General features: G+C 48.7%; 10 protein-coding genes across 10 annotated transcripts; 5 read left to right on the top strand and 5 right to left on the bottom strand.

Moving 5' to 3' along the window:
* Positions 1-1,898: 1,898 nt before the first annotated feature.
* Positions 1,899-2,677, top strand: BJ212DRAFT_1387318 (uncharacterized protein; the record flags this gene model as incomplete). Its single annotated transcript, XM_041336873.1, has 2 exons — positions 1,899-2,041; positions 2,099-2,677. A coding segment is annotated over exon 2 (221 nt), but the record flags the coding sequence as incomplete, so codon positions are not given.
* On the top strand, positions 2,630-3,483 carry BJ212DRAFT_1580377 (uncharacterized protein; the record flags this gene model as incomplete). Its single annotated transcript, XM_041342276.1, has 3 exons — positions 2,630-2,956; positions 3,007-3,127; positions 3,189-3,483. The coding sequence occupies exons 2-3, from the start codon at positions 3,045-3,047 to the stop codon at positions 3,481-3,483; spliced, it is 378 nt and encodes a 125-aa protein (XP_041187936.1). The 5' UTR covers positions 2,630-2,956; positions 3,007-3,044.
* Positions 3,484-3,847: 364 nt separating this feature from the next.
* Positions 3,848-7,383, bottom strand: BJ212DRAFT_1468189 (CHAT domain-containing protein; the record flags this gene model as incomplete). The annotated part of the gene is made up of 2 exons (XM_041338992.1): positions 7,228-7,383; positions 3,848-7,175 (listed from the first exon to the last, which is right to left on the bottom strand). The coding sequence occupies exon 2, from the start codon at positions 7,067-7,069 to the stop codon at positions 3,848-3,850; it is 3,222 nt and encodes a 1,073-aa protein (XP_041187935.1). The 5' UTR covers positions 7,070-7,175; positions 7,228-7,383.
* Positions 7,384-7,851: 468 nt separating this feature from the next.
* On the bottom strand, positions 7,852-9,685 carry BJ212DRAFT_1387302 (uncharacterized protein). The gene is made up of 5 exons (XM_041336872.1): positions 9,278-9,685; positions 9,148-9,227; positions 8,985-9,094; positions 8,361-8,934; positions 7,852-8,309 (listed from the first exon to the last, which is right to left on the bottom strand). The coding sequence occupies exons 1-5, from the start codon at positions 9,410-9,412 to the stop codon at positions 8,246-8,248; spliced, it is 963 nt and encodes a 320-aa protein (XP_041187934.1). The 5' UTR covers positions 9,413-9,685; the 3' UTR covers positions 7,852-8,245.
* Positions 9,686-10,538: 853 nt separating this feature from the next.
* Positions 10,539-11,156, top strand: BJ212DRAFT_1485679 (uncharacterized protein; the record flags this gene model as incomplete). Its single annotated transcript, XM_041341015.1, has 3 exons — positions 10,539-10,724; positions 10,787-10,930; positions 10,986-11,156. The coding sequence occupies 3 exons, from the start codon at positions 10,539-10,541 to the stop codon at positions 11,154-11,156; spliced, it is 501 nt and encodes a 166-aa protein (XP_041187933.1).
* Positions 11,157-11,993: 837 nt separating this feature from the next.
* BJ212DRAFT_1387286 (uncharacterized protein) lies at positions 11,994-12,845 on the bottom strand. Its single transcript, XM_041336871.1, has 4 exons — positions 12,662-12,845; positions 12,583-12,611; positions 12,369-12,521; positions 11,994-12,314 (listed from the first exon to the last, which is right to left on the bottom strand). Exons 1-4 carry the CDS (start codon positions 12,763-12,765, stop codon positions 12,175-12,177), a joined length of 426 nt encoding a protein of 141 aa, XP_041187932.1. The 5' UTR covers positions 12,766-12,845; the 3' UTR covers positions 11,994-12,174.
* A 49-nt stretch (positions 12,846-12,894) lies between these two features.
* On the top strand, positions 12,895-14,449 carry BJ212DRAFT_1387281 (uncharacterized protein). The gene is made up of 5 exons (XM_041336870.1): positions 12,895-13,121; positions 13,192-13,475; positions 13,537-13,564; positions 13,616-13,746; positions 13,796-14,449. Exons 1-5 carry the CDS (start codon positions 13,051-13,053, stop codon positions 14,146-14,148), a joined length of 867 nt encoding a protein of 288 aa, XP_041187931.1. The 5' UTR covers positions 12,895-13,050; the 3' UTR covers positions 14,149-14,449.
* Positions 14,418-17,160, bottom strand: BJ212DRAFT_1387271 (uncharacterized protein). The gene is given in 13 exon segments (XM_041336869.1): positions 14,418-14,731; positions 14,789-14,800; positions 14,861-14,890; positions 14,937-15,202; positions 15,258-15,573; positions 15,624-15,732; positions 15,782-15,847; positions 15,897-15,980; positions 16,035-16,347; positions 16,404-16,474; positions 16,526-16,604; positions 16,664-17,041; positions 17,060-17,160. The coding sequence occupies 12 exon segments, from the start codon at positions 16,950-16,952 to the stop codon at positions 14,666-14,668; spliced, it is 1,701 nt and encodes a 566-aa protein (XP_041187930.1). The 5' UTR covers positions 16,953-17,041; positions 17,060-17,160; the 3' UTR covers positions 14,418-14,665.
* Positions 17,161-17,525: 365 nt separating this feature from the next.
* On the bottom strand, positions 17,526-18,025 carry BJ212DRAFT_1282098 (50S ribosomal protein L30e-like protein; the record flags this gene model as incomplete). The annotated part of the gene is made up of 2 exons (XM_041331669.1): positions 17,526-17,864; positions 17,921-18,025. The coding sequence occupies 2 exons, from the start codon at positions 18,023-18,025 to the stop codon at positions 17,526-17,528; spliced, it is 444 nt and encodes a 147-aa protein (XP_041187929.1).
* A 262-nt stretch (positions 18,026-18,287) lies between these two features.
* Positions 18,288-19,619, top strand: BJ212DRAFT_1303490 (WD40-repeat-containing domain protein; the record flags this gene model as incomplete). Its single annotated transcript, XM_041333427.1, has 7 exons — positions 18,288-18,290; positions 18,341-18,377; positions 18,435-18,719; positions 18,776-18,930; positions 19,018-19,158; positions 19,212-19,372; positions 19,427-19,619. 7 exons carry the CDS (start codon positions 18,288-18,290, stop codon positions 19,617-19,619), a joined length of 975 nt encoding a protein of 324 aa, XP_041187928.1.
* Between the last annotated feature and the right edge of the window lie 984 nt (positions 19,620-20,603).

The following is a 20,603-nucleotide window of genomic DNA, read 5'->3' as shown; positions in this document are numbered from 1 at the left end:
CTGCTATTTGCTGCGCCATCCTGGCAAGGTATGTCAACTCGCACAGTCCGTGATGATGTGCAATGAGGTCATTTCAGTCTTGAATGGATCAACATTGAGGATGAGGATATGATGAAGTTCATCTTCTGATGGAGTTTGGCAAACGCAGGAAGTATTGCAGATAGCATATGATTGATACACGAGTATTAAAATATCGGTCACGGAGGATATATCATACAACAAAGTGGATGAATGCATACGAAGCATCCTAGGGAGGTATGTCAACGCGCTCCAAGCGCCATCGAGGAGGCATCCTCAGTCTTCCATGAGACCAACACGAATAATAGCAGATGAATGCCTTGCACCAATGCACGTCTGGGAGCGAATCGATGTCAGATGTGTCGTTTTCCTGCGATACAGTAGCCTGATGGCTAGACAGATGTCGGGTATCGTCTACTTTCCTGTATTCCGGTAGTTTGGCAGCAAGAAGCCGCTGTAGTGCACAAATCAGCAAAAGGGACCGAGAAGCAAGAACATGTATGTTACAGTGACTTTACGGTCTGGTGCGACTTCAACTACTGGTGGCCCATGACTGTGTTTTGGTACGAGTAAAGAAAGATGCTGCCGTAGGGATTGCACGACTCTGTTCGAGCGGGGGGTGGAGAACTTATTTCAAACTGGATGCGCACTCAGTCATGCATTGCGAGTTTAGCATAGAAATTGAAGACTGACCTGATCAAATTGAATTGTTGCCCGAGAGGATGGTAAGGGCAACATAGCAGGGACCTGTTGCACCGTCATGGAGTCAACTGTCAAAGAACCAAGATAGGAGAGTCACGACCTACATCTAGAGGATCACGAGGTTGGATGCGACGAAGAGGGACTGGGTTCATGCTAGGAGAGAAGCGAAGGAATTTTCCGAGACGAAGGAAAGCGGGTTGCTGCGGGTCTATTGCGGGCGGAGGTCTCTGCGACGTAGTTATGGTAGGTATTGGTGGCCGGCGGGAGGACGACGAGTTGCATCAGACTGTAATGATGGAGGTGGGTGAGTGGTGTCATGAGTAAAAGAATGAGATGCGCACATGCAGTAGATGATTGAGGGCTGACTTTTTGCGTGCAATAATCTGTAAGGGGATGCTAGTACACGAACAGTAGATGTTTGCAGGGAATTCATACACGAGCCTGAGCAAGAATGTCGGATGGAGTATCACAGATGCAAATCTTGTTGCCATCTCCGGTGGCCATCGTATAAGCTAGTTGTCGTGAGTCAGGTGAGAGAATAAGTCTAATAGAATCATGAACTTGAATGTCGAAGGAGGCGAGGACCTGTCGTGACTCGAAAGCCCAGAACTTGATGGTGTTGTCCGGGCGGGAAGCGCTAGCGAGGAAAACATCATCGAATGAAAGTGCTAGACCGGTGATGTTGCAGGTGTGCCCTTGATCCAGAATCTGCGGTGATGAATTGGAATGCGGCTATGGTTTTGTTGTTGTTTGTCCAGAAAACTGGCGAAAACGCGACTCCTCCAGTGGGTTTCCCTATTCTGACATCCAATTTCTGTGATGAGTTTGCCAGTCTCCAAGTTCCATATCCGCGCTGTTTCATCTTCTGACCCGCTCGCCAGCAGGGTGTTGCCTGCAGATATATCGACGCAGTAGATTTGCCGTGAGTGGCCTTCGAATGTTTTCACAATCCCCGACTTAACCTCACAGGCTTTCAGCTCCCCATGTGCGTAATCTCCACCACCAATGACAACCCATCGTCCATCCCTTGATACTGCCACCGCATATACCTCCTTCTCGAAAACATCCCGCGCTCCCTCAATCTCCTTTCCCGCCTTCAGATCCCATTGCCGGATCCGCTGATCATTCGCTGGCCGTCTGGACAGTAGGATAAGGAATACATCCGGTTCCCGTGACCCTTCAAAGTCATTGATGGAGTCAGATTCGATTTCGTGATGGCTACTTTCGTTGATGCTGAAGCCATAGATGCGTCTTTGTGACGAAACCGTGAAGTAGTTGGGTGTGGGCAAGGTATTCTTTAGATGTGTTCAAAGGTGCAAAGGTGAGGTCTTCCATTGCCAGTCTGTGCTATATGACTGACGGTGTCAGCGATTTGAAGGTGGGCCCCCTGATCAAAACAAACATCAGTCCATTCCTGCTGGAAATCCAGATGGGAATTTGGTATTACCGAGGGGTTAACGTTCTAGCAGCGAAGAACTTGAGGAGCGATGAATTGTTGAATGTGAGTGCAGCCATTGGATTTATGCACCACCTTGCATATACATACTCTGACATTCCCTCTCTGCATGGCAGCTGTGCACTGGCCGTGCATTGCACTCAGAATCCTTCCACCACATTTGTTTCTCGTTACTTCTCGGCTCACAGCCATAGTTAATAATAAAGCGCCAATCTGTTTTCCACTTCCCACCCCACGATGGGCGACAAGACATTGAACTTTTATCGTTATTCGCTCGTCGGTTTCTCTTTGGCTTGCAATTCACGACCTCACTTCCACGGAGTACACAGACCAGTCACGAGTTGTCCAGTGTCCAAGTTCTATATCCACACTGTGCAGGCCAATGAGAGTTAACCGCTATGTATGCCGATGCACTAGGAGATAACGCAGTCGAGCAATATGCGATGTTCTTGACTTTGCTCGAACTGACTGCGGACATCAACGAACGTCGATTAGCATTGACCCGTACATGAGAACATGGTCTAAATGTTTACAGGGTGGCAGTCGAACAATCGATAGAGCATTCGAGATTGGCGAGAATCTCACAAAATTTATGCGCTGAACACTACTTGCAGCCTCTACCCCAAATGAAGGGTTCGCTTCCTTCTGTCCTTGCATCGCAGGCCGCTCCTTCCGATATCGAACTTCTGCTGCTTCGTTCCATTGAGTGAACAATATTCGAGGATGGAACGCATGATGCTGCACTGGAACATGCCACCGTTATATTGCGGTACTTCCTAGGTAAGCTTTTTGTCGAAGTTCTACTATGATTGCTTAATCCATGGCTTCAGGTGCTGGGAGGGTTTCACTTACCAAGAACCTCTTGGATATGCTTCCGCGTGACCTCGCCTCCATCGACCAGCCTGAGGAACGAGTATCTTTACTACAGACAGTTCTTCACGATCTGAGACAGTCTTGACCGGGTCGTTGAGTACCAGAGTCTAGAGGTGTTGATAATGAACCGGGACGCTAGGGCCGCTTGGTTAAGCGACTACAGGGGACTTATCGACCAGGCTTACGATGCCGTCGTAAAACCACTCACCTCGGATTGGATGATGCCGAACGAGACAGGAGACCGTCGTCCTGCAAGCCTGAAGCGCGCATTGGAGCTTGCCAGCATTGTTGAAGATTCGGGGTATAAGTTGTATAATGATTTCTTGCATCTCGATGGCCGAAGGCTTGGGGAGTACCTTGTCGCTGTTCGCTGGGCGACGATAGCTGGGTTGGAAGGGGGTGGATCGGATCCTCTCAAGATTATTCTATCGTAATCAAACATTTTCTACATATTTGTTCCCTATCTTCATGTGACGCCCTTGCGGTAATTATAACTTTGTTGATGGGCTACGAGGTTGTGGCTTATCTCCCCTTCCATTCACGGAGAAAGGAGGATGACTACCAGACAAAGGCACAGCTTTGTCGTTGCTCATGAGACAACATTTGTACAAAGCCACGTATAAGACAAATGCAAATGCAACAAGTTGTATCGTATTACAGGCGTGATTGACGCACAACAATGCATGGGAAAGAAAAAATAAAAGTATCGTGCAGATGGTGATTCGAATGACTGAGAATTAGGTAGGACAGCGGGATGAAACGGATCAGGATCACAGAAAATAGCGTACGAAATTCAAACTAGACACCTATGTGAATAAATACGATCTGCTGTTCCAGCGGAATCTTATTGCGCAATTTCTTCACAGCCTTGTGCAACGCCATCGCAGTGCGCGTGCAGTCCAATCTCCCAGAACCATTCACCAGGTCCCCATAAAAAGCAGACACAACCTCCTGCGCAACCTCGTCGTCGACAGACCACATAGAACCAATCACGCTGCGAAATCCGGAGAATTGCATAGCAGCAGCGAGATGGATAGACTCGTCGGGACTCTTTTCATCGCCCACGGTCGTGTGGCAAGCCGATAAGAATGCAAACTGCGGGTCCTGCCAGTTGGATCGGATGATGTCCTTGACCATCAACGGCCCATCACGCATTGCGAAGGAAGATTCGAATGGTTGTTGTCGATTCGGCATTCCGTGGCAGGCCAGGTGGAGCCACTGATTATGGTTCAATGCATCAAATGCACCCTCGACTGTTGCGTCGCTGTCCTCGAGTGACGTGAAGGACGACACGACGGGCGTGAGACGCTGGGCGACAACGGCTAGCTCGGGACCGACACACTCGAGTGGCTTCCCTTCGTCTGGGTTTCCTTGACCAATGGCAACAAAATGTTGCGGTGACGCATCTCCAGAAACCTGCCGTCTCGCACGAACAAGTGTTGCCAAAGTGGGGGTGTACGAGGAGATGTAGATGTGAGACAGACTGTCTCTCTTCTTCTCGTAGAGTCCTGCTGCATGCAGAGGAAGCAGCGTAAACTCGGCGGTGGGACACCACCAGATACGCGAGCCAGGGTGAACATTTGACACTCTAAGGGCTTGTACTACGGGGCCAACGATGTCATGCCAAAGTTTCCGAAGGATGCTGACAAGCTGATGTTGAGTATCAAAAGAACCGAATTCTTTTGAAAGGGACTGAAACTCGAAGGATAAATCAAAAACTACGGTCTGCGTGATACCAATTGGAACGTGGACAGGATCTCGGTCACTTAGGACAATCAAGGCGTCACAACTGTACTGACTAGCATTGACGATGATGACAGGACCTTCTTCAGCTGCCTTCTGTAAGTCTGAGAAAAGGGGAGGCAGGAGAAACCGAGAAAAGTCGGGAAGCATGCGGATGCGTGAAACCATGTCATCCCATTTCATAGTCAGCTGGCGGATTTGGGGAGATTGGTCTTCAGTAGACTGATCGAACGCACTACGGAGGCGAAAGCTCAGCTGCTTGAACTCTTCCGCCAAGGCTGCACCGGTGTTACGAACCGTGGAAAGCTCATCAACGGTTGTGCGGAAGCGTGCCAACTGAGTCCAGAATACTGCACGACCTTGCTCCACCAGTTCCACAGCAGTTATTAGCGCGCCATGACGAACGCTGCAAGAGAAAGCGTCCACAGCAAGCGAAGCCGTGGCAGTCCTCACGGCATCGAAATGACGCGACGAAGACGACAAAAGGGTGACATGCTGATCTAGAAATTTCAATGCAATTTGATATGCAAGCAATGCAGAATCATGGTTTGTCTCCTCGGCAGCGGCGGCCCATGACTTAGCAGCGGTAAGATCTGTACGAGAGGGCAAATGGGATATGTGGGGGAGTTGCGAGAATAGGTTAAATGTTTCATCCAGGTCAGATGGGATCCCCCGCTGAGTAAATCTCTCCCGAAAGCTGTTGGCAAGACTGCTGAGAGACGACGATCGAAAGGAGTGACCTGGGGGACGAAGGAGTAGTGCAACCCGATGGAGTTCGATGCACTCATCAAGATCAGATGGGACGCCTCGCTGCGTGAATCTGTCTCGAAGGCTGAGGGCGAGATTGTTGAGAGAGTATGATCGATCAGAATGACCAGGGGGACGAAGGAGTAGTGCAGCCCGATGGAGCTCGATGGACTCATCAAGGTCACACGGGACGCCCCGCTGCGTGAATCTGTGTCGAAGGCTGCTGGCAAGATTGCTGAGAGAGTATGATCGATCAGAATGACCAGGAGGATGAAGGAGTAGTGCAGCCCGATGGAACTCGATGGACTCATCAAGGTCAGATGGGACGCCCCGCTGCGTGAATCTCTCTCCAAGGTTAAGGGCGAGATTGTTGAGAGAGTATGATCGATCAGAATGACCAGGGGGACGAAGGAGTAGTGCAGCCCGATGGAGTTCGATGGACTCATCAAGGTCGGACGGGATGCCCCGCTGCGTAAATCTATATCGGAGGCTGTTGGCAAGACTGCTGAGAGAGTATGATCGATCAGAATGACCGGCAGGACGAAGGAGTAGGGCAGTTCGATGAAGCTCGATGGACTCGTCAAGGTCAGACGGGATGCCCCGTTGCGTGAATCTGTGTCGAAGGCCATTGGCAAGACTGCTGAGAGAGTATGATTGACCAGAATGACCAGGAGGACGAAGGAGTAGTGCAGCCCGATGGAGTTCGATGGACTCATCAAGGTCGGACGGGACGCTCCGCTGCGTGAATCTATGTCGAAGGCTGTTTGCAAGACTGCTGAGAGAGTATGATCGGTCAGAATGACCAGGGGGACGAAGGAGTAGTGCAGCCCGATGGAGCTCGATGGATTCATCAAGGTCAGATGGGACGCTCCGTTGCATGAATCTGTGTCGCAAATTGTTGGCAAGACTGCTGAGAGAGTATGATCGATCAGAATGACCAGGAGGACGAAGGAGTAGTGCAGCCCGATGGAGCTCGATGGACTCATCAAGGTCAGATGGGACTCCCCGCTGCCTGAACCTGTCTAGAAGACTGTTGGCGAGATTGTTGAAAGAGTGTGACCGTTCAGAATGACCAGAGGGACGAAGGAGCAGTCCAGCCCGATGGAGCTCGATGGACTCATCAAGGTCAGACGGGACGCCCCGCTGCTTGAACCTGTCTACAAGGCTGAGGGCGAGATTGTTGAGAGACTCTGATCGATCAGAATGACCAGGGGAACGAAGGAGTAGTGCAGCCCGATGGAGCTCGATGGACTCATCGAGGTCAGACGGGATGCCTTGCTGCGTGAATCTGTCTCGAAGGCTGACAGCAAGATCGTTGAGAGACTCTGATCGATCAGAATGACTAGGGGGACGAAGGAGTAGTGCAGCCCGATGGAGCTCAATGGACTCATCAAGGTCAGATAGGACACCCAATTGCGTGAATCTGTTTCGAAGGCTGTTGGCGAGACTGTTGAGAGAGTATGATCGATCAGAATGACCAGGGGGACATCTCTTCAAAGCCGCTCGACACTGTTCCACATCGTATATCATGCTATGATACCACAATCAAGTTACGCAATGACTGTCAGGAACACAGGGAGGATGAAGCCGAAGAATGCAAGTGGGCGAAGAGAACAAGTACTGTCAGGTTGTCCGCCTTTCAAATCAGCACAAAACGTAGATAAGTTTGAATCGCAATGCGCACGCACATTAATGGACACCCGCGCAATGAAGTAGTCCCGGAGTAGTTCAAGTTGATGTCCAAGGTTGAAAACAATTCTGCCTGCAGGCTACACTGTGCAGCACCTATATGACACTATGGTTAGTAACGAACATGTGATGTGATGTCTCTTACTATAAACTAGGGGGTGGACGCTCCATAACTTTTCTCTTCAAACTCCGACATATGTACAACGTCTAGACTGTCCAGTGTCCAATGACGGTTCTCCCTTTGTTTCTCGATTTCCATTATTCTATCAGGGTCTTGTAACGGGAAACTACCTTTGTTATGACTTCTCCCTTTGTTTCTTTAGTACCTCCAGAAAATCCTATATAAGCCCAATGAGAATCAGCTTCAAATTGCTCAGCTGGAATTGCCAGTCTCTTACAACTCGTTAACGCTTTGACACTGATACTTCATATTCACCACCAGATGATATCACGTATAAGTACAGAGTGCGTCAGCCACGACGAACCATGTACGGCAGATGTCAGTATCATCTCTGAAATTTTATCACCGGCTCAATTGATTAATATTGGTGCGGTACTTATTCTTCTTTCTGACCATTGCTGAACATGTTATATAGCATGAATTAGACTGTGGAATGCAAGTTGCACCTGAGTCCAACGACAAATGAGCGAGCAGGCGTCATTATTGATTTCAGTTGGCGAGGTATAACAAATACACAACTTGTGAGTGATACGCATTATTACAGGATATATGATGACTGAGGGTAAAGTAATATTTGTAGATCAAACTCGCAGTACCAATCGTCAACGATTTAACTGCAATGTTTTCGTTTTGCAACTCTTCCTTTGGTGGTAAACTGCAGCGAAGGTAGGCGATTGGCACTTTGATCGGGCTGCTCGACGTCTGCAGGAGGGGCAACTGCCACGTTCCTCTGCTTACGAGCTTCCTGTCGTGGCTGCAGCTGACGGCGTCTCAACTCTCTATGCGAGTTTCTGATAGTCGTCGTTAGCTGAGTTTGACAAACGAAATGCGAAAACTCACAGCGCATCCCTTCCGTCAAAAGGTAAGGTGGGTGGGCCTATCGGGCCTGTTGACGGTAGTCTGTCAACGAAGTGGTTAACATGAGTAAGTCAAGGACAGGGGAGTACATACGGTGGTGTCATAGTCTTTAGCACTCTTTCTGTCCGCATCTGATCCTCCTCGCCTTCTTCGTAGATCCAATCTTTTGGCCAATTGGGCGCAATCTCCCTCCAGTACGTGAAGTAGGCCTCTAATCTCTCACGACGCCCCCGCTCGGCGCGCACGACATCCCGCACATTCCTCGCCTGCTCCTTCAGCCCCGCCGCTCTCTGGCGGAGAGCGGCGGCCTGGATGAGAATGCGTTGATCATCGGCCGTGATCTGCTTCATTATGTTGACAGCCCGGTTGAGCAGCTGTGGTTCTTCGGGTGGAGGCGTTCCTGCACGCGAGCTGACAGGAGATTTATAGTATTGCTGCTGATTGGGACTTCCGTAGGACAAGTAGGAACCACCCGAATCACTGCAGTCATCCTCCGAAGCAGGGTGCCTATTGGGACTTGCTACTAAGGGCGAAAGGCTTGGCGACTTTCCCACTAGATTGTCAGGCGCTACGTCACCAGCATGTCCAGCTACTTTTGTGGGAGTTGTGTGTTCTGCTAGAATCAGGACGGGTGTAGGGGCATCTTCCTGGATGATGGGAGGATCGACTGGCGAAGTGTTAGGTTTCTTATACTGCGACACGAGATATGACACTCACAACTTGTATCCATAGGTAAGTCTATGGTTCGCGTTGAAGGGCCGGCAGCTGGAAGTCCCTCCTCCGTCGTTCTTGACTTCTTTCTTGGTGGCTCCTCACTCTCTTCTCGACTGAACGACCGTCAGAACCATTTATAGCATCGAAGACAAAGCAGGGCACGTACAGTACAGGATCAACCTTGCTGAGTTTCACCAACTCTCTAATGATTACTGCACTCTTCATGTTCGCTTTTACTCCATGAGCCTGTTTTCATGTCAGTGACTGGCATTCAAGGAAAGAAACGCAACACGCACCTTGGCTACCTTTTGCAGCTGTGCACGGGATAGCTCGCCAAGTGTAGCTTCATCCATGAAGAGTTTTCCTTGACTTGGAGCTGGGATTGGGTTGTTGGATGAGTGGGCATCATGAGGAAAGAGTGCTTCATTCATTTTGCGCGGCGTAGTCTTTAAAGCACGGATACTTTGATGAAAAGATGATGTGATACTGAGTCAGGTTGGGGATCTGCTTAAGGAGGTTGGAAACAAATGACGAGGAACTCTGAAGGTGCTTTAAATTTGCTCTTGTAATGTGGTTTGTGTGGATACATCCACAACATTTTAAATACACGATGCATGCTTGTACCCGGAGAACAATAGATTAAGAATAACTCCGAGAGGCGGGGGTCCGGGAGCAGTTTGGCTGCCATATTGGTGAGATCAATCATGTCAATAAGTGTTTCTACACTGAACGCCAATATGTCTGGTCGCATTCGAATTTCTACATGATGATGGGACACTGTGGGGCTGTTGCCGAGGGGCGTCGAAGATACAATGATATGATGAGGGAAGTAAGTACTAGTGTTTTTTTTTGACTTGAGCCGGATATCAAAGGCGCACGCTTCCGCAACCACCCGGAAGACTTTCAAGGCTCTTTTACCCAAATTCCACGTCGCTTTCCTCCTCAGGCGACATATTTACGACACAAGAACCACGTAACCGGAGTGCGGCAGGGGAGGATCGAGCTCCCATGCGCTCGAAGGCTATATGAGGAGATGTGCAAAAAAGGAGTTGTGACGGACACCGTAGTTTTGAGAAGTGGTAGGTTCTGCATGTCGATTAACGGGAAATATCCTTGACCGCAAGCCTCTGGGCAATATTTGCTGCAGCGTTGACTCTTCACTCGTCTATGGCCTGTCTGTGGGATTTGTACTCGTGCATGGGGTGACGATCACTCCTGCATGTACATATGTACATTCGACGTGGGCAAAGTTAGGCTTCACTATCAACGTCAGGCCAATACACACGAGGAGACCTTACTGGTGGTCCTGAACTCAGCCCCATAACCACCCTAGTATTTGTCACCGTCGCCATTGAAGAGATCAGCTATGGCTTCTAGCTCGACAAAGCCCGTCGGAGCAACAAACGAATCGATCCCGAAACCGGTCACGACGCTGCAGGGTCATACACCTTCGAAAGACAAGCAATACATTAACAGTATTACATACCATGTTTAATCCACTTCCTACTTTCCGGACGGCCAGATAATGATCAATGGATCTTGGGGCGGGACTCGGCAATGGGATCTGCAGATGGGGAAAGAGATTGGGGGGGTGCGGGATGTTATGTAGATGCGGTGGATGTATCAAGGGATGGTCGACGGGTCGCCACTGCTGGTGGAGAAAGCAATAATAAGCATGATTACGAGGAGCTCCGAACCTGCGAGATTGAGACACGCTTTCCTTCAGCCCAGGCCACGACTAAGGTGCGTTCATATATATACCCCTGCGAGAACGTGAATATTAACTGTCGGAATCACATTTCCAGTCACAACCACCGCCCGCCATCCAGTCCTCTACTGCTTCTTCCACTACCTCCAAATCCCACAAACACCACTCATCAGCCTGGTGGCCCCGTGCAAGTCGTGCATTGCTGCCTACCGTTGATGTTCCTCTCGCGCCGGGTAAACTAGTGTGCTCAGTTAATTTTTCTCACTGTATAACGGATCTCATGTGTCCATTTACAGCGCGTCGCTGCAGCGGGTGCTTCTGCCAAGGATGATGATGATTTGATCCGTGATGAAGACTATGTCTCTGCTCCTTCACTAACCCCCGGTTCACAGCCACAATCCACAGCAGAGCAGATTACTGTTGTCTCTAGAAAGCATAGAAGCGGCTGCTCGTGTTTCTGCTTTTAGCGTTGTTTCGAGGACATTCCCAGGTATTTCGTTTTTACTTGTTGTAGCTCGTCACATACGTTCTCTATTACCACTCAACGCAAATGGTCAATACACTTTTTGGAGTACGTCTTATCCTTCTATCGATAGCACGCATTCCGACTACAGATTCCATCTCTTCCTTCAGGTATTTACTTGGGTTCTGCCAGATTTATACAAGGCTATATATAATTTCCAACATCGCTTGAGCGGATTATATGTTTCAAAACACCAATAACCATTTCCAGCTTCAAATCCTGCTCCACACACAAGTATTGAGGAAAGACAAAGTCCTCGCAAGGAATGCCACGGCGTAAACGCGTGTACGCATTGACATGAAATAGAATGGTGCCGGTGATGGATGACCTCCCTCATTCACTCGATTCAACCATATCGCGATCCCAACATCATATTCTAGGCAACACTTGGTCTTGCCACAACCCATTGGCTCATAGTTGGTATCGAGTCTCTGCACTGATGGGATTTTGTGAGTATTTTTGGCCTGTTCCAATTAGTAGCTTTGTGTGATCGTTACATACAGCCATGTGCCACCCCAGGAATGGTTGTTGACCAGCGTCAAGTCGAGATCCGAGTTGATTTTTGCGAGACTGAAGTCGAAGAGGTTTGTGAGCTTGTCTCGCAAGAGGATGTCAGTCCGTCTTTTGGACGATCATTGTATCGAATCACTCGAACGCCCTCAGAAATTGGGTCATTTCAAGCTTCCCTTGTCTAACTCTCCGTCTCAAGCTTGAGCATCTAAACTGTATCTCCTACTTACCAATGCACTTTCCTGATAATTCGAAGTGGTTTAAAGGTGTTGGGGTAGATACCAAGCAATTAGTCCCGTCCATTCACAGCCGCGGCCCGGCCTGACTTAGCAACACGAGGTAAAAGTTTATTGATAGCCATCATTTTAGTGACTCCACAGACATGCCCTTCCATCGTGGCGTAAAAACAGTGGGCGTAAGGATGATCGGAAGGACCAAAGAAGTTCTGTGACTCAGGTCTGGTACATGAAATATTCTGTGCCATACAAAGCTGCACATGCAGCTGTGCCTGCCGTCATTGCAAGTGTTATTGGATAAAATGGTGGTTTTAGGGACTGCCGCAGGTGCAAGAAGAGGTATGTCAATGACCAAGCTACCGCGGCGCATGTACATCATATGTGAATCACGAAGTGATGCTAGAACTCACCAGTAGCTATTCCGCTGCCGTTCCTTGCGTCACCAGCCCCTAGGACATACGCGGCGCCACCAAAAACCAGGGAGAAGCCGACCCGGTGGAGATATGGAGGAAAGTAAACATTTGGATGAACGACAGTGGATGGAATGATGGCTGAGACTGCAACTATTCGTGCCAAAAAATATCAGATGGTGGTGCATATGAAGCGAAAACTTGTGACACGTACATAATGTCCCCAGACCAAGAATAGGTCCCCTTCAAAATTCAATCAATAGGTTAATGTGCCAGGACAACGTGGACTGAACTTGGAGCGTGCGTATGGTTGAAAATGAGTGAATGCTCCGGACGCCGTTTGTGACGTAGAAGGACTCGACGAATTTGCGCGTTCAGGAGACTCCTTTCCTTCCATTGTACCAATTGGGTTGTGTTTAAATGTAAAACTTGAGCGTTCTGAACATGAAGTCACGCAAGTAGGCCTTAGGGTTAGAGAATTCGGGTATTTATTTGAACCCCGAATGGGGAAACTTGCAGCCTTCATGGCACCTGTCAGTCTCGGACCATGCTTGTGGAGCAGTATTTGTGTCGCCAGCACGGAATACACGAGGATTCTTCATAATTTATAGGCGGGTAAGGGAATATTTATGCTTTGTCCTCTTGAACAACGTTAACAGCAGTGACTCGGTTCAACTGAACGATGCCTTCGACTATCATCCAGGCGGGACAAACATGGCATGGTTTTAGCAAGATCCAGTATTTGATCATATTGTACGCCCTCATTCTGCCTATCAACTAAGCGAGCGTTATGAGATTAACTTGCTCAACTTGATCCATTTAGTGGTGATTCTTATAGCAGCATTCGTTGGGACTACCAATCTTCTCCCCATCCGACAATCAAGAGCCCGCTGGGAGTGACCTATCCCGGAGTGACATACGCAGAGCCAGGCAAGCCGAACTGGGTCGGACATCTAGTGAAATCGCGTCCATCTAAACTGGTGTACGACTATGCCAGGGGAAACGATTTTGTGTCTTCTCTAGAGAGACAGATCATATACCAGTTCCTTCCAAATGTCGCAAGGAAGCCATCGTCGGCCCAATGGGAACCAGAGGACACACTCTTTAGTGAGTACTTTCGAGTCGCATACTTGATCTCTCTGACGGGATCTGCGTTGATCTACGACAGTGACGTGGATTGGGATTAATGATCTCGCGTAGGTCGTCGTTCTGCTGTCTTGATTATAAACTGATCGAGAACTCCTCAGTCTCATCGAAGATATTGATGGCGTGTTTAACACGCTGAAGGGTCTTTTCCGATACCAAGAGAAGCTATATGCCTCTGGGGCTCGAAACTTTCTGTTATTTGACCTCCCTCCGATCCACAGATCGCCCTCAGGTATGATCGCATCTTCCACCGTGGTTCATATACTCATTTCAAAACATAGTACGGGACGATACCGCTACCGTAATGGAACAGTATCAGACGTGGAACGTGACATTAGAGAAAGAACTTCAGAGCTGGACTAAAAGCCATCCAGATGTCACCACCTTTCTCTTTTCCTCATGGGATTCATTTTCGCGCGTGTTGGATGATCCAAACGCATTCGGATTTGATCCCAACGACATCAGTGAACCTGGGGGTGCAATATGGGTAGATCGGCTCCGTCCCACGAGTGCGATGCATCGAATCATTGCGGACGATCTGATTTCGTTCCTGGACGCCCATTCACCACATGTCTCTGATCAACCAGAATTCTCGCACAATCGGGCGTACTTCTCAGCAAGCAATGCTGTATGAGTGAAGACGAGTTTGCGAAAAAGGCATAGGACGGGGCGGGTGCTTTATTGTTGCCTCTGGAAGGAACTGGTAGCATTTTTCAGTTCATGACTACTGCCAGGTTATATATTCATGTGAACGCATCTAGTATGTATAATCCTACGACATTACGTGACTTACAGAACAACACATCTACGTGAACATGTACGCAACTTTACGTTGACGAGGTTCACTTTACCTGCGCTTCGCAATTGAAGTACTCAAAAAGTTAAATTTTTCAATTTATTTGGCACGATCTCCCCAGTTTAGTTATCGTCAATGCGATCTTGATGTGTCGTTCTCATCAAACAATAAAGTTATGATCGTCGCGAGCTCAAAGGAGTATGGCAACAATTAATGCTGTCCGTGCCGCTGTCAGGGCTGGTGCGTATCCACACTGTACACGTTATTACAACGAGGACTATCGAGTGATGGGATAACAGTCCACAAAAAAATGAGCAATTTCTGCCAAGAGGATATGCGATCTTGCCGCCCTCGCTCAGTTAGGGCCGATAAACTGATATAATATCCGCCTGACAAGTCCAGACAGATGCTGCGGGTCGTTCTGCAAAGAATATGAACTGTTCAGGACATTTCTTACCATAGACAGGATCAAAGTCACCTGATAAATACTCTGGGCGTCATAAAAATAAGATCAGGACGGCGTTAGAATATATAGCAACCTTCCACTCACCATAACCATACTCATTCCGATCGCAGTGAGCTAGCGCATGTCAGCACGTCCATTGAACACGAAATTGAACACTTACGATCATTTCCCCAAATTGACCAGTGTGGAATACCCAGCCCTTGCCTCTTGCCGTCAACCAGGCACTTTCCATGCCCTTCGGCAGAACATACATCGCGAGCTCCCCTCGCCTCCGCTTTTCCTCAACAAAGAGTGAAAGCGCACCAAACAATCCACCGAGTCCATAGGAATACTTTGACACAAAGAAGTCGATAAATTTCTGTGGGAGCTTGACTAAAGTTTGGGAGGATAACATCCTGTAGAGGTAATGTTTGAAACAGACCCACGCTGCGAAGAGATGTCAAATGTCATGCAGGCACAAAGGGACGGCGGAAATACATACTCTGGAACGAAGCAATGAACGTTGCTAAAAATGCAGAACTCCGTATCGTAGCCCACCCTGCACGTCCAAGCTTGTGCAATGGGTTCTCGAAGAATGCATGCCGCTTGAACAATATCATCGGGACAAAATGCAGAGCACCATAGATTGGGAAGGCCCATTTGAATACTGTAACAAAGCGCGGTAGCGGCACGTGTGTGCACGATTCTACCCAGGGGTGCACAGCGCCACAGGGAGGATAGGGGCCAAAGTCAGGAGGCGAATTAACAGCCAGTGCTCTACTGGCGAGAAGGGTGGCCTGATTTGCAGGGATAAGGTCCTGACAAGCAAGTGAGAATATGGCGAGGATAGTCAGCACAAAAAACCCACCTCGCGGCTAAGGATCTTGTTAAGGTCCTGTACGTCAAACGCCCCGGTCTTGTTCATGTCTTGGACTATCTTGATCGCGTTTGATGGAGCGCCCGACGCAGTTGTAAGCCTAAGGAATTATTTTCAAAATACACTACAACACATTTTAATCGACTGACCATGCGGTATATGATCGCGGGAGTGTTTCTGGTCGTGCAAATAATGCGTACACAATTTGTGTAGAGCTGTCCACATGTCAGAACTAAGACCTCTACCATAATGCACAGACTATACCAAAGACAAAACATGAGCACTTCTCCATTGGGTAGATGGAAACCGTGCTTCGAAGTAAAAGCGTTATATGAACCTTGTAGGCCTCTAGACACCGCTTTGAATGAATCGTTGCATTATCATGAAGATAGAGTAAATTACCGAACGAAGAGTTGTTGTGCGATGACCACTCTTCTTGATCGTTTTTCAAACATAACAGCGAGGCCACCGGCTAAAGCGCCAGCAAACATAGAGTGCCATCGTCGTGTCTTCTTACGCGCCCACACTTGATGTGCTTGAGCACTTAAGGAAAGGCGCGACTGTCTGGCTGAGAGGGGAACCTCAAAAGGCGTTGGTGGGGCTTCGATATCTTCATCTTCGTCCTCAAACGGTGAGGGTAGGCTTGCACGTTCATTGACAGGAAGGAGGATGGGGAGGGCATTGAGTGTTGCCTTGTAAACAGTCACGAAGGAGCCTGTGCAAACTATGACAAAAAGCTTGCAAAAGATACTATGACATCTATTTGCTCACCAAGCATAGCTGCGAATCTAAATGAGTCCTTTCCAAAGATCGCATGTTGAATGAGTGAGAGCCTCATGTTTCTGTACAACTCATCAACCAGGGGTCTGAGCAAAGGTCTAGTCCTGACTTACTTTGGCACACTTCCCATTCTTATTGTGGCCAACACAAGATTCACGCTTGCACGTAGAGCAAAAGCGATAGCTGCAGCTCCTACATGTCAAATATAAACAATGCATACTACCGTGAGCACGTCCAGACTGATAACTCACGTAATCCTCCACGCCCCGCGTGCTCCATACACTCCCAAAGGTCTTCAAGCTCAACAGCAGGCTCACCGCGCTCCCTCCAGACAATCCTGCGAGCTTCCCGGAGTCGCTCTTGGTGGTTTGCGAGTGCGACGAGATTCTCAAAGGACGCCATCGCGCGGCGAGGTGCAAGTTGAATATACGATGGCGTTCGCGACATGGCAATATTATGAGGCGCCGCTTGGTTAATAGGTTCTGGAGAGGCCATGACCTCTAAAATACAAGGAGTCAAAACTTTGGGGAGCTTGCCCATGTAGCGCTTCTTTGCGAAGCATCATGTACACGAAGTCAACACTAATACCTCCGGCCGACAGTTTCAGGAAAATGACCGACTACGCCGCATACATGAACTCATACGCAATTTCAAACCTTCAAGTTGGAGACTGCAATTAGTCGGTTAACGTTCAGTTGAATGCACTTTGTCAACTCCAAGTCCGTCTGGGTCAAACTTAAACTGGTTGGGGTGAACTTAATGCACCATATGTGAAATCTTAGGTACCCGGCCGGAGGGTAAAGAAACACATGCTGGAGAGTGTGACCGGCGACAGCCGGCCATGCAAGTTGAATGATAGGGAACAATCAGCCATCAAATACGCAAGGTACAAAGGAGATCATTTATTTGCAGATGTACGAGAATGATGGACAAGGGTACGCAAGAATCTGTAGTGTGAAGAGGATGATAGTCAGTGATGAGGTTTAATGCGAGAGCACGAATAAGGATCAGACGATATAATGATTCCGGTTAGACTGTTTCCTCATCGAACGGATTCTCCGTTGAGGGAGTCTGTTTTGTCATCGTGATATGAAAATTGGAATGGCACTCACCCTATCGGTTCTTGAAGTATTCAAGGAGCACGTTGAGACCCTCACTCTCTACACCATAGTCCTTGACAACGACGCAAGAGCAGCCCACGACCTTGCGGGGATTGCCCTCCTTGTCAATCTTGCAAAGACCTGCCCATGTGCCCAGGATCTTGCCATCTCCGACCTTGATCAGGTTGATTTTGTGCTCTGCGCAGAGTGCTTCGATGAGTTTGATGTACTCAGCCTCTGTGCAGGTCTCCACAAGCACACACAGGTGGGCCTGGCGCTTGTCCAATGCCTTGGCGCACTCGCGGAGACCACGAGCGAGACCGTCACGAACAAGGGCATTCTTCAGGACTTGCTACGCGATTAAAGTTAAGGATTGATGAAACCTAGCTAAACTCAAGTTCTGCATACCTGAAGAGCATCCTCAACGGACATTTTTCCCTTTGGAGCCTCGGTAGTGACCTCGACCTCAGCAGCCGGGGCGTCAACTTGAATTTCATCTCCAGCGTCAGACATCCTTTATTTCACAATCAGATAGATGACTGGGCGTTATCATAGACAAACATACTTTTGGAATTAGTTTACAGAATTTGCGATGTCTTCGTCCGCTCTCGTTGATGTGAGGAAAATAAGGTTTCGGCCAGTAACAAGGTTTTGTGTGCGTTCAGAGTCCGCTCGGAAGGAACCGTATATATCCCATTTGACCTGATCTCCTGCGCTATGATCGAGGTTGGCCTTACACTTCGCACCTAATCATCCACCACAAAAGCAGTCAGATATGGTTTGTTCGCATTCTCTGATGCACAGCAGTTAGATTATAAAATTTGCTAGAGTCTCGCATTCGTTAACGCGCTTGAGTGCAAAGAACGTACGCGCCAGAGTGTCACAACCTTTAGGCAGACTTCATTAAACTTATCATTTACAGCGCACAGTGACGAGATCTGGGCTGTAGCATGGACAGCAAATAATACGGCCGTGTCCGCATCTGCGGATGGCACAGTGAAGCAGTGGGATTCCGCCTCTGGACAAGTGTCGATGTCGCGTCCGCCACACAACCTTGCCATAGTTTCTCTGTCCGTCTCACCTGACGGAATGTTCGCGCTGTACAACGGTCTCGATGGTACAACATGGCTTTGGGATCTCCAGGCTGATACCGTGGTCGGGCGTCATGAAAGCTACGACCGTTCTGCAGTGCAAGGCGCTGAGCCTTGTGAGTTGCACGGGCTCTAAGAAAGTATGATTTCTCATTATGTTGCATGTGTCCAGCCTGGTCCGTATCACTCAATCCGAAGGGAGCGACGTATGCGGGCACCAGCAGCTCTGGAAACGTGAATATCTACTCTGCGAGCCCTGACTCTTTCGGAACACGCCAAGCAGTCTTGACGAGTGGTAGGAGCAGACACGGTATGGATTGCGTACATGTGAGTTTATTTTGTTCAATATAGCAATGCTTTGAATTCCAAAGCTCCCAGAACGCTCCCAATAACTAACGAATCACTTTTGATTAGAGTCCAGATGGTACTCGAGTGGCATTATCGAATGAAGCTGGCCAAGTCTTCATATTCGACTTGGAATCACAAGCTTTGACATCAACCTATTCTTCGCATGCCATGTGTGTGCGGTCGTTGGCATGGTCATCCGACGGGCAGGTTCGTCTCTTCAATTTTATCGAGTGAAAGTACCCTAAATGGACGGCATTCAGTTGTTACTGACAGCCTCTGATGACAAACGCCTTATTCTTCACGATGTACGCTCCACTCCATCCGGAAAACCAGGTTCTGGAGCAGTAGCCACACTTACGGGCCACTCCTCTTGGGTGCTCAGCACCAGCATATCGCCAGATGGACGTCTGGCCGCATCAGGGTATATCATGTTCTATCAGACATAGACATAACTCTAATAATCCTTGTCCACTAGGTCCGCTGACAAAACGATCAAAGTGTGGGACTTGTCAGCACGCGCAGCAGTCTCGACGCTCCAGGAAAGTGGTGAGGTATGGAGCGTTGCTTGGTCTCCAAAACCACCCGCTCCTGGCACCGCGGGTGCTTTTATCACTGGTGGACAGGATGGACATGTACGATGGTGGAGATCCGCTGGTACTGGTGCATAGTATGGGTAGGATAGCATGTCACTTTTGGTCCCCTTGTACTGCTGAAGTTCTTCATTTTCCCGACCGCCGTAGATTCCAGACTTAACAAATGAATGAAATGAAGGTCTTACTTTTGTATGAAGAATCATCCATGAATCGATATCTAGACCACAGACAGTCTACTGTGCTAACTAGATTCTGGCATCTCCGTTATTTGATAGACCTCTGTTCCTGTTTCCGTCCGCTCAACAGTTCTTATCAACCCGCCAAGTACTCACTTCTTCCTTTGGGTGCTCGTGACCCTTTATTTGCCTCATTCATAGCCAGTTTGGTTGTCATTGCTTGTTCAACTCGACTCTGATGAATCGCTTGGTCGCAATCTTCTCCTAGACATTAGTACGCCTGCGATGTGAAGCGGCAGGAGTTGTTGGGGTCCTGAGATTACGTTACATGATTTTCACAAGATCTTCAGGCGCAGACCATGGTTCGTCGTGACGAGTAGCTTGTTTCCTCTCGAGTCCATCCGACATACACTGCTCCAGTTGTGACAGAATGCTGACCTGCTTGCCAGTGCCGAGTTTTAGGATCGCTCTGAGTAATGGACGGAACGCTGCTGCCTTCTCCATATGCGATGGAGGCTGATATCAAAAATACCACTCGAGGAATAAGGCACGTCCTACTTACGAATAGTTCACCTATGCGATGTCCACGACAGGCGTTCCCTCATATTGTGCATTCCCGGAATGAAACCTATGATACCGTCATTCGTCAGAATCCTGGCGATGTTGGAGATGGCGATCACGATTGATCGCCGTCTTTGTTATTTTGTCGTTGGTGAGCAGCATCCATTTCCATGTATAGGATTCTATGCCGTGTGGGGAGAGTAGCTCTTGTAGAGTCCGTCCCCTAAATCGCTCACCCCTTTCCAGGCTTTCCACTCGACTCTCCAAGGTAGACGATGCACGTTCGTCAGTTTCCATGCCACTTACACATGGAATAAATGGA

The sequence above is a fragment of the Suillus subaureus genome (genome assembly GCF_016647635.1).
Source record: "Suillus subaureus strain MN1 chromosome Unknown BJ212scaffold_44, whole genome shotgun sequence".
Lineage (NCBI taxonomy): Eukaryota > Fungi > Basidiomycota > Agaricomycetes > Boletales > Suillaceae > Suillus > Suillus subaureus.
The sequence above is the reverse complement of the archived record's forward strand: the minus strand, read 5'-3'. Positions and strand labels throughout refer to the sequence as shown.

Coding starts and splice junctions, on each gene's coding strand:
- BJ212DRAFT_1387281 (XM_041336870.1), top strand. CDS start 13,051: ATGCCTTCGACTATCATCCAGGCGGGACAAACATGGCATGGTTTTAGC. Junction 13,476..13,536: donor ACCAGAGGACACACTCTTTA/GTGAGTACTTTC, acceptor GATCTACGACAG/TGACGTGGATTGGGATTAAT. Junction 13,747..13,795: donor GATCCACAGATCGCCCTCAG/GTATGATCGCAT, acceptor TTCAAAACATAG/TACGGGACGATACCGCTACC.
- BJ212DRAFT_1387302 (XM_041336872.1), bottom strand. CDS start 9,412: ATGAATGAAGCACTCTTTCCTCATGATGCCCACTCATCCAACAACCCA. Junction 8,935..8,984: donor CTTACCTATGGATACAAGTT/GTGAGTGTCATA, acceptor ACACTTCGCCAG/TCGATCCTCCCATCATCCAG. Junction 8,310..8,360: donor CTAAAGACTATGACACCACC/GTATGTACTCCC, acceptor CTTCGTTGACAG/ACTACCGTCAACAGGCCCGA.
- BJ212DRAFT_1387286 (XM_041336871.1), bottom strand. CDS start 12,765: ATGGAAGGAAAGGAGTCTCCTGAACGCGCAAATTCGTCGAGTCCTTCT. Junction 12,612..12,661: donor CAACCATACGCACGCTCCAA/GTTCAGTCCACG, acceptor TGAATTTTGAAG/GGGACCTATTCTTGGTCTGG. Junction 12,315..12,368: donor CGGCAGCGGAATAGCTACTG/GTGAGTTCTAGC, acceptor GCGCCGCGGTAG/CTTGGTCATTGACATACCTC.
- BJ212DRAFT_1387271 (XM_041336869.1), bottom strand. CDS start 16,952: ATGGGCAAGCTCCCCAAAGTTTTGACTCCTTGTATTTTAGAGGTCATG. Junction 16,605..16,663: donor CGCGGGGCGTGGAGGATTAC/GTGAGTTATCAG, acceptor TTTGACATGTAG/GAGCTGCAGCTATCGCTTTT. Junction 14,891..14,936: donor GTCAATTTGGGGAAATGATC/GTAAGTGTTCAA, acceptor GACATGCGCTAG/CTCACTGCGATCGGAATGAG.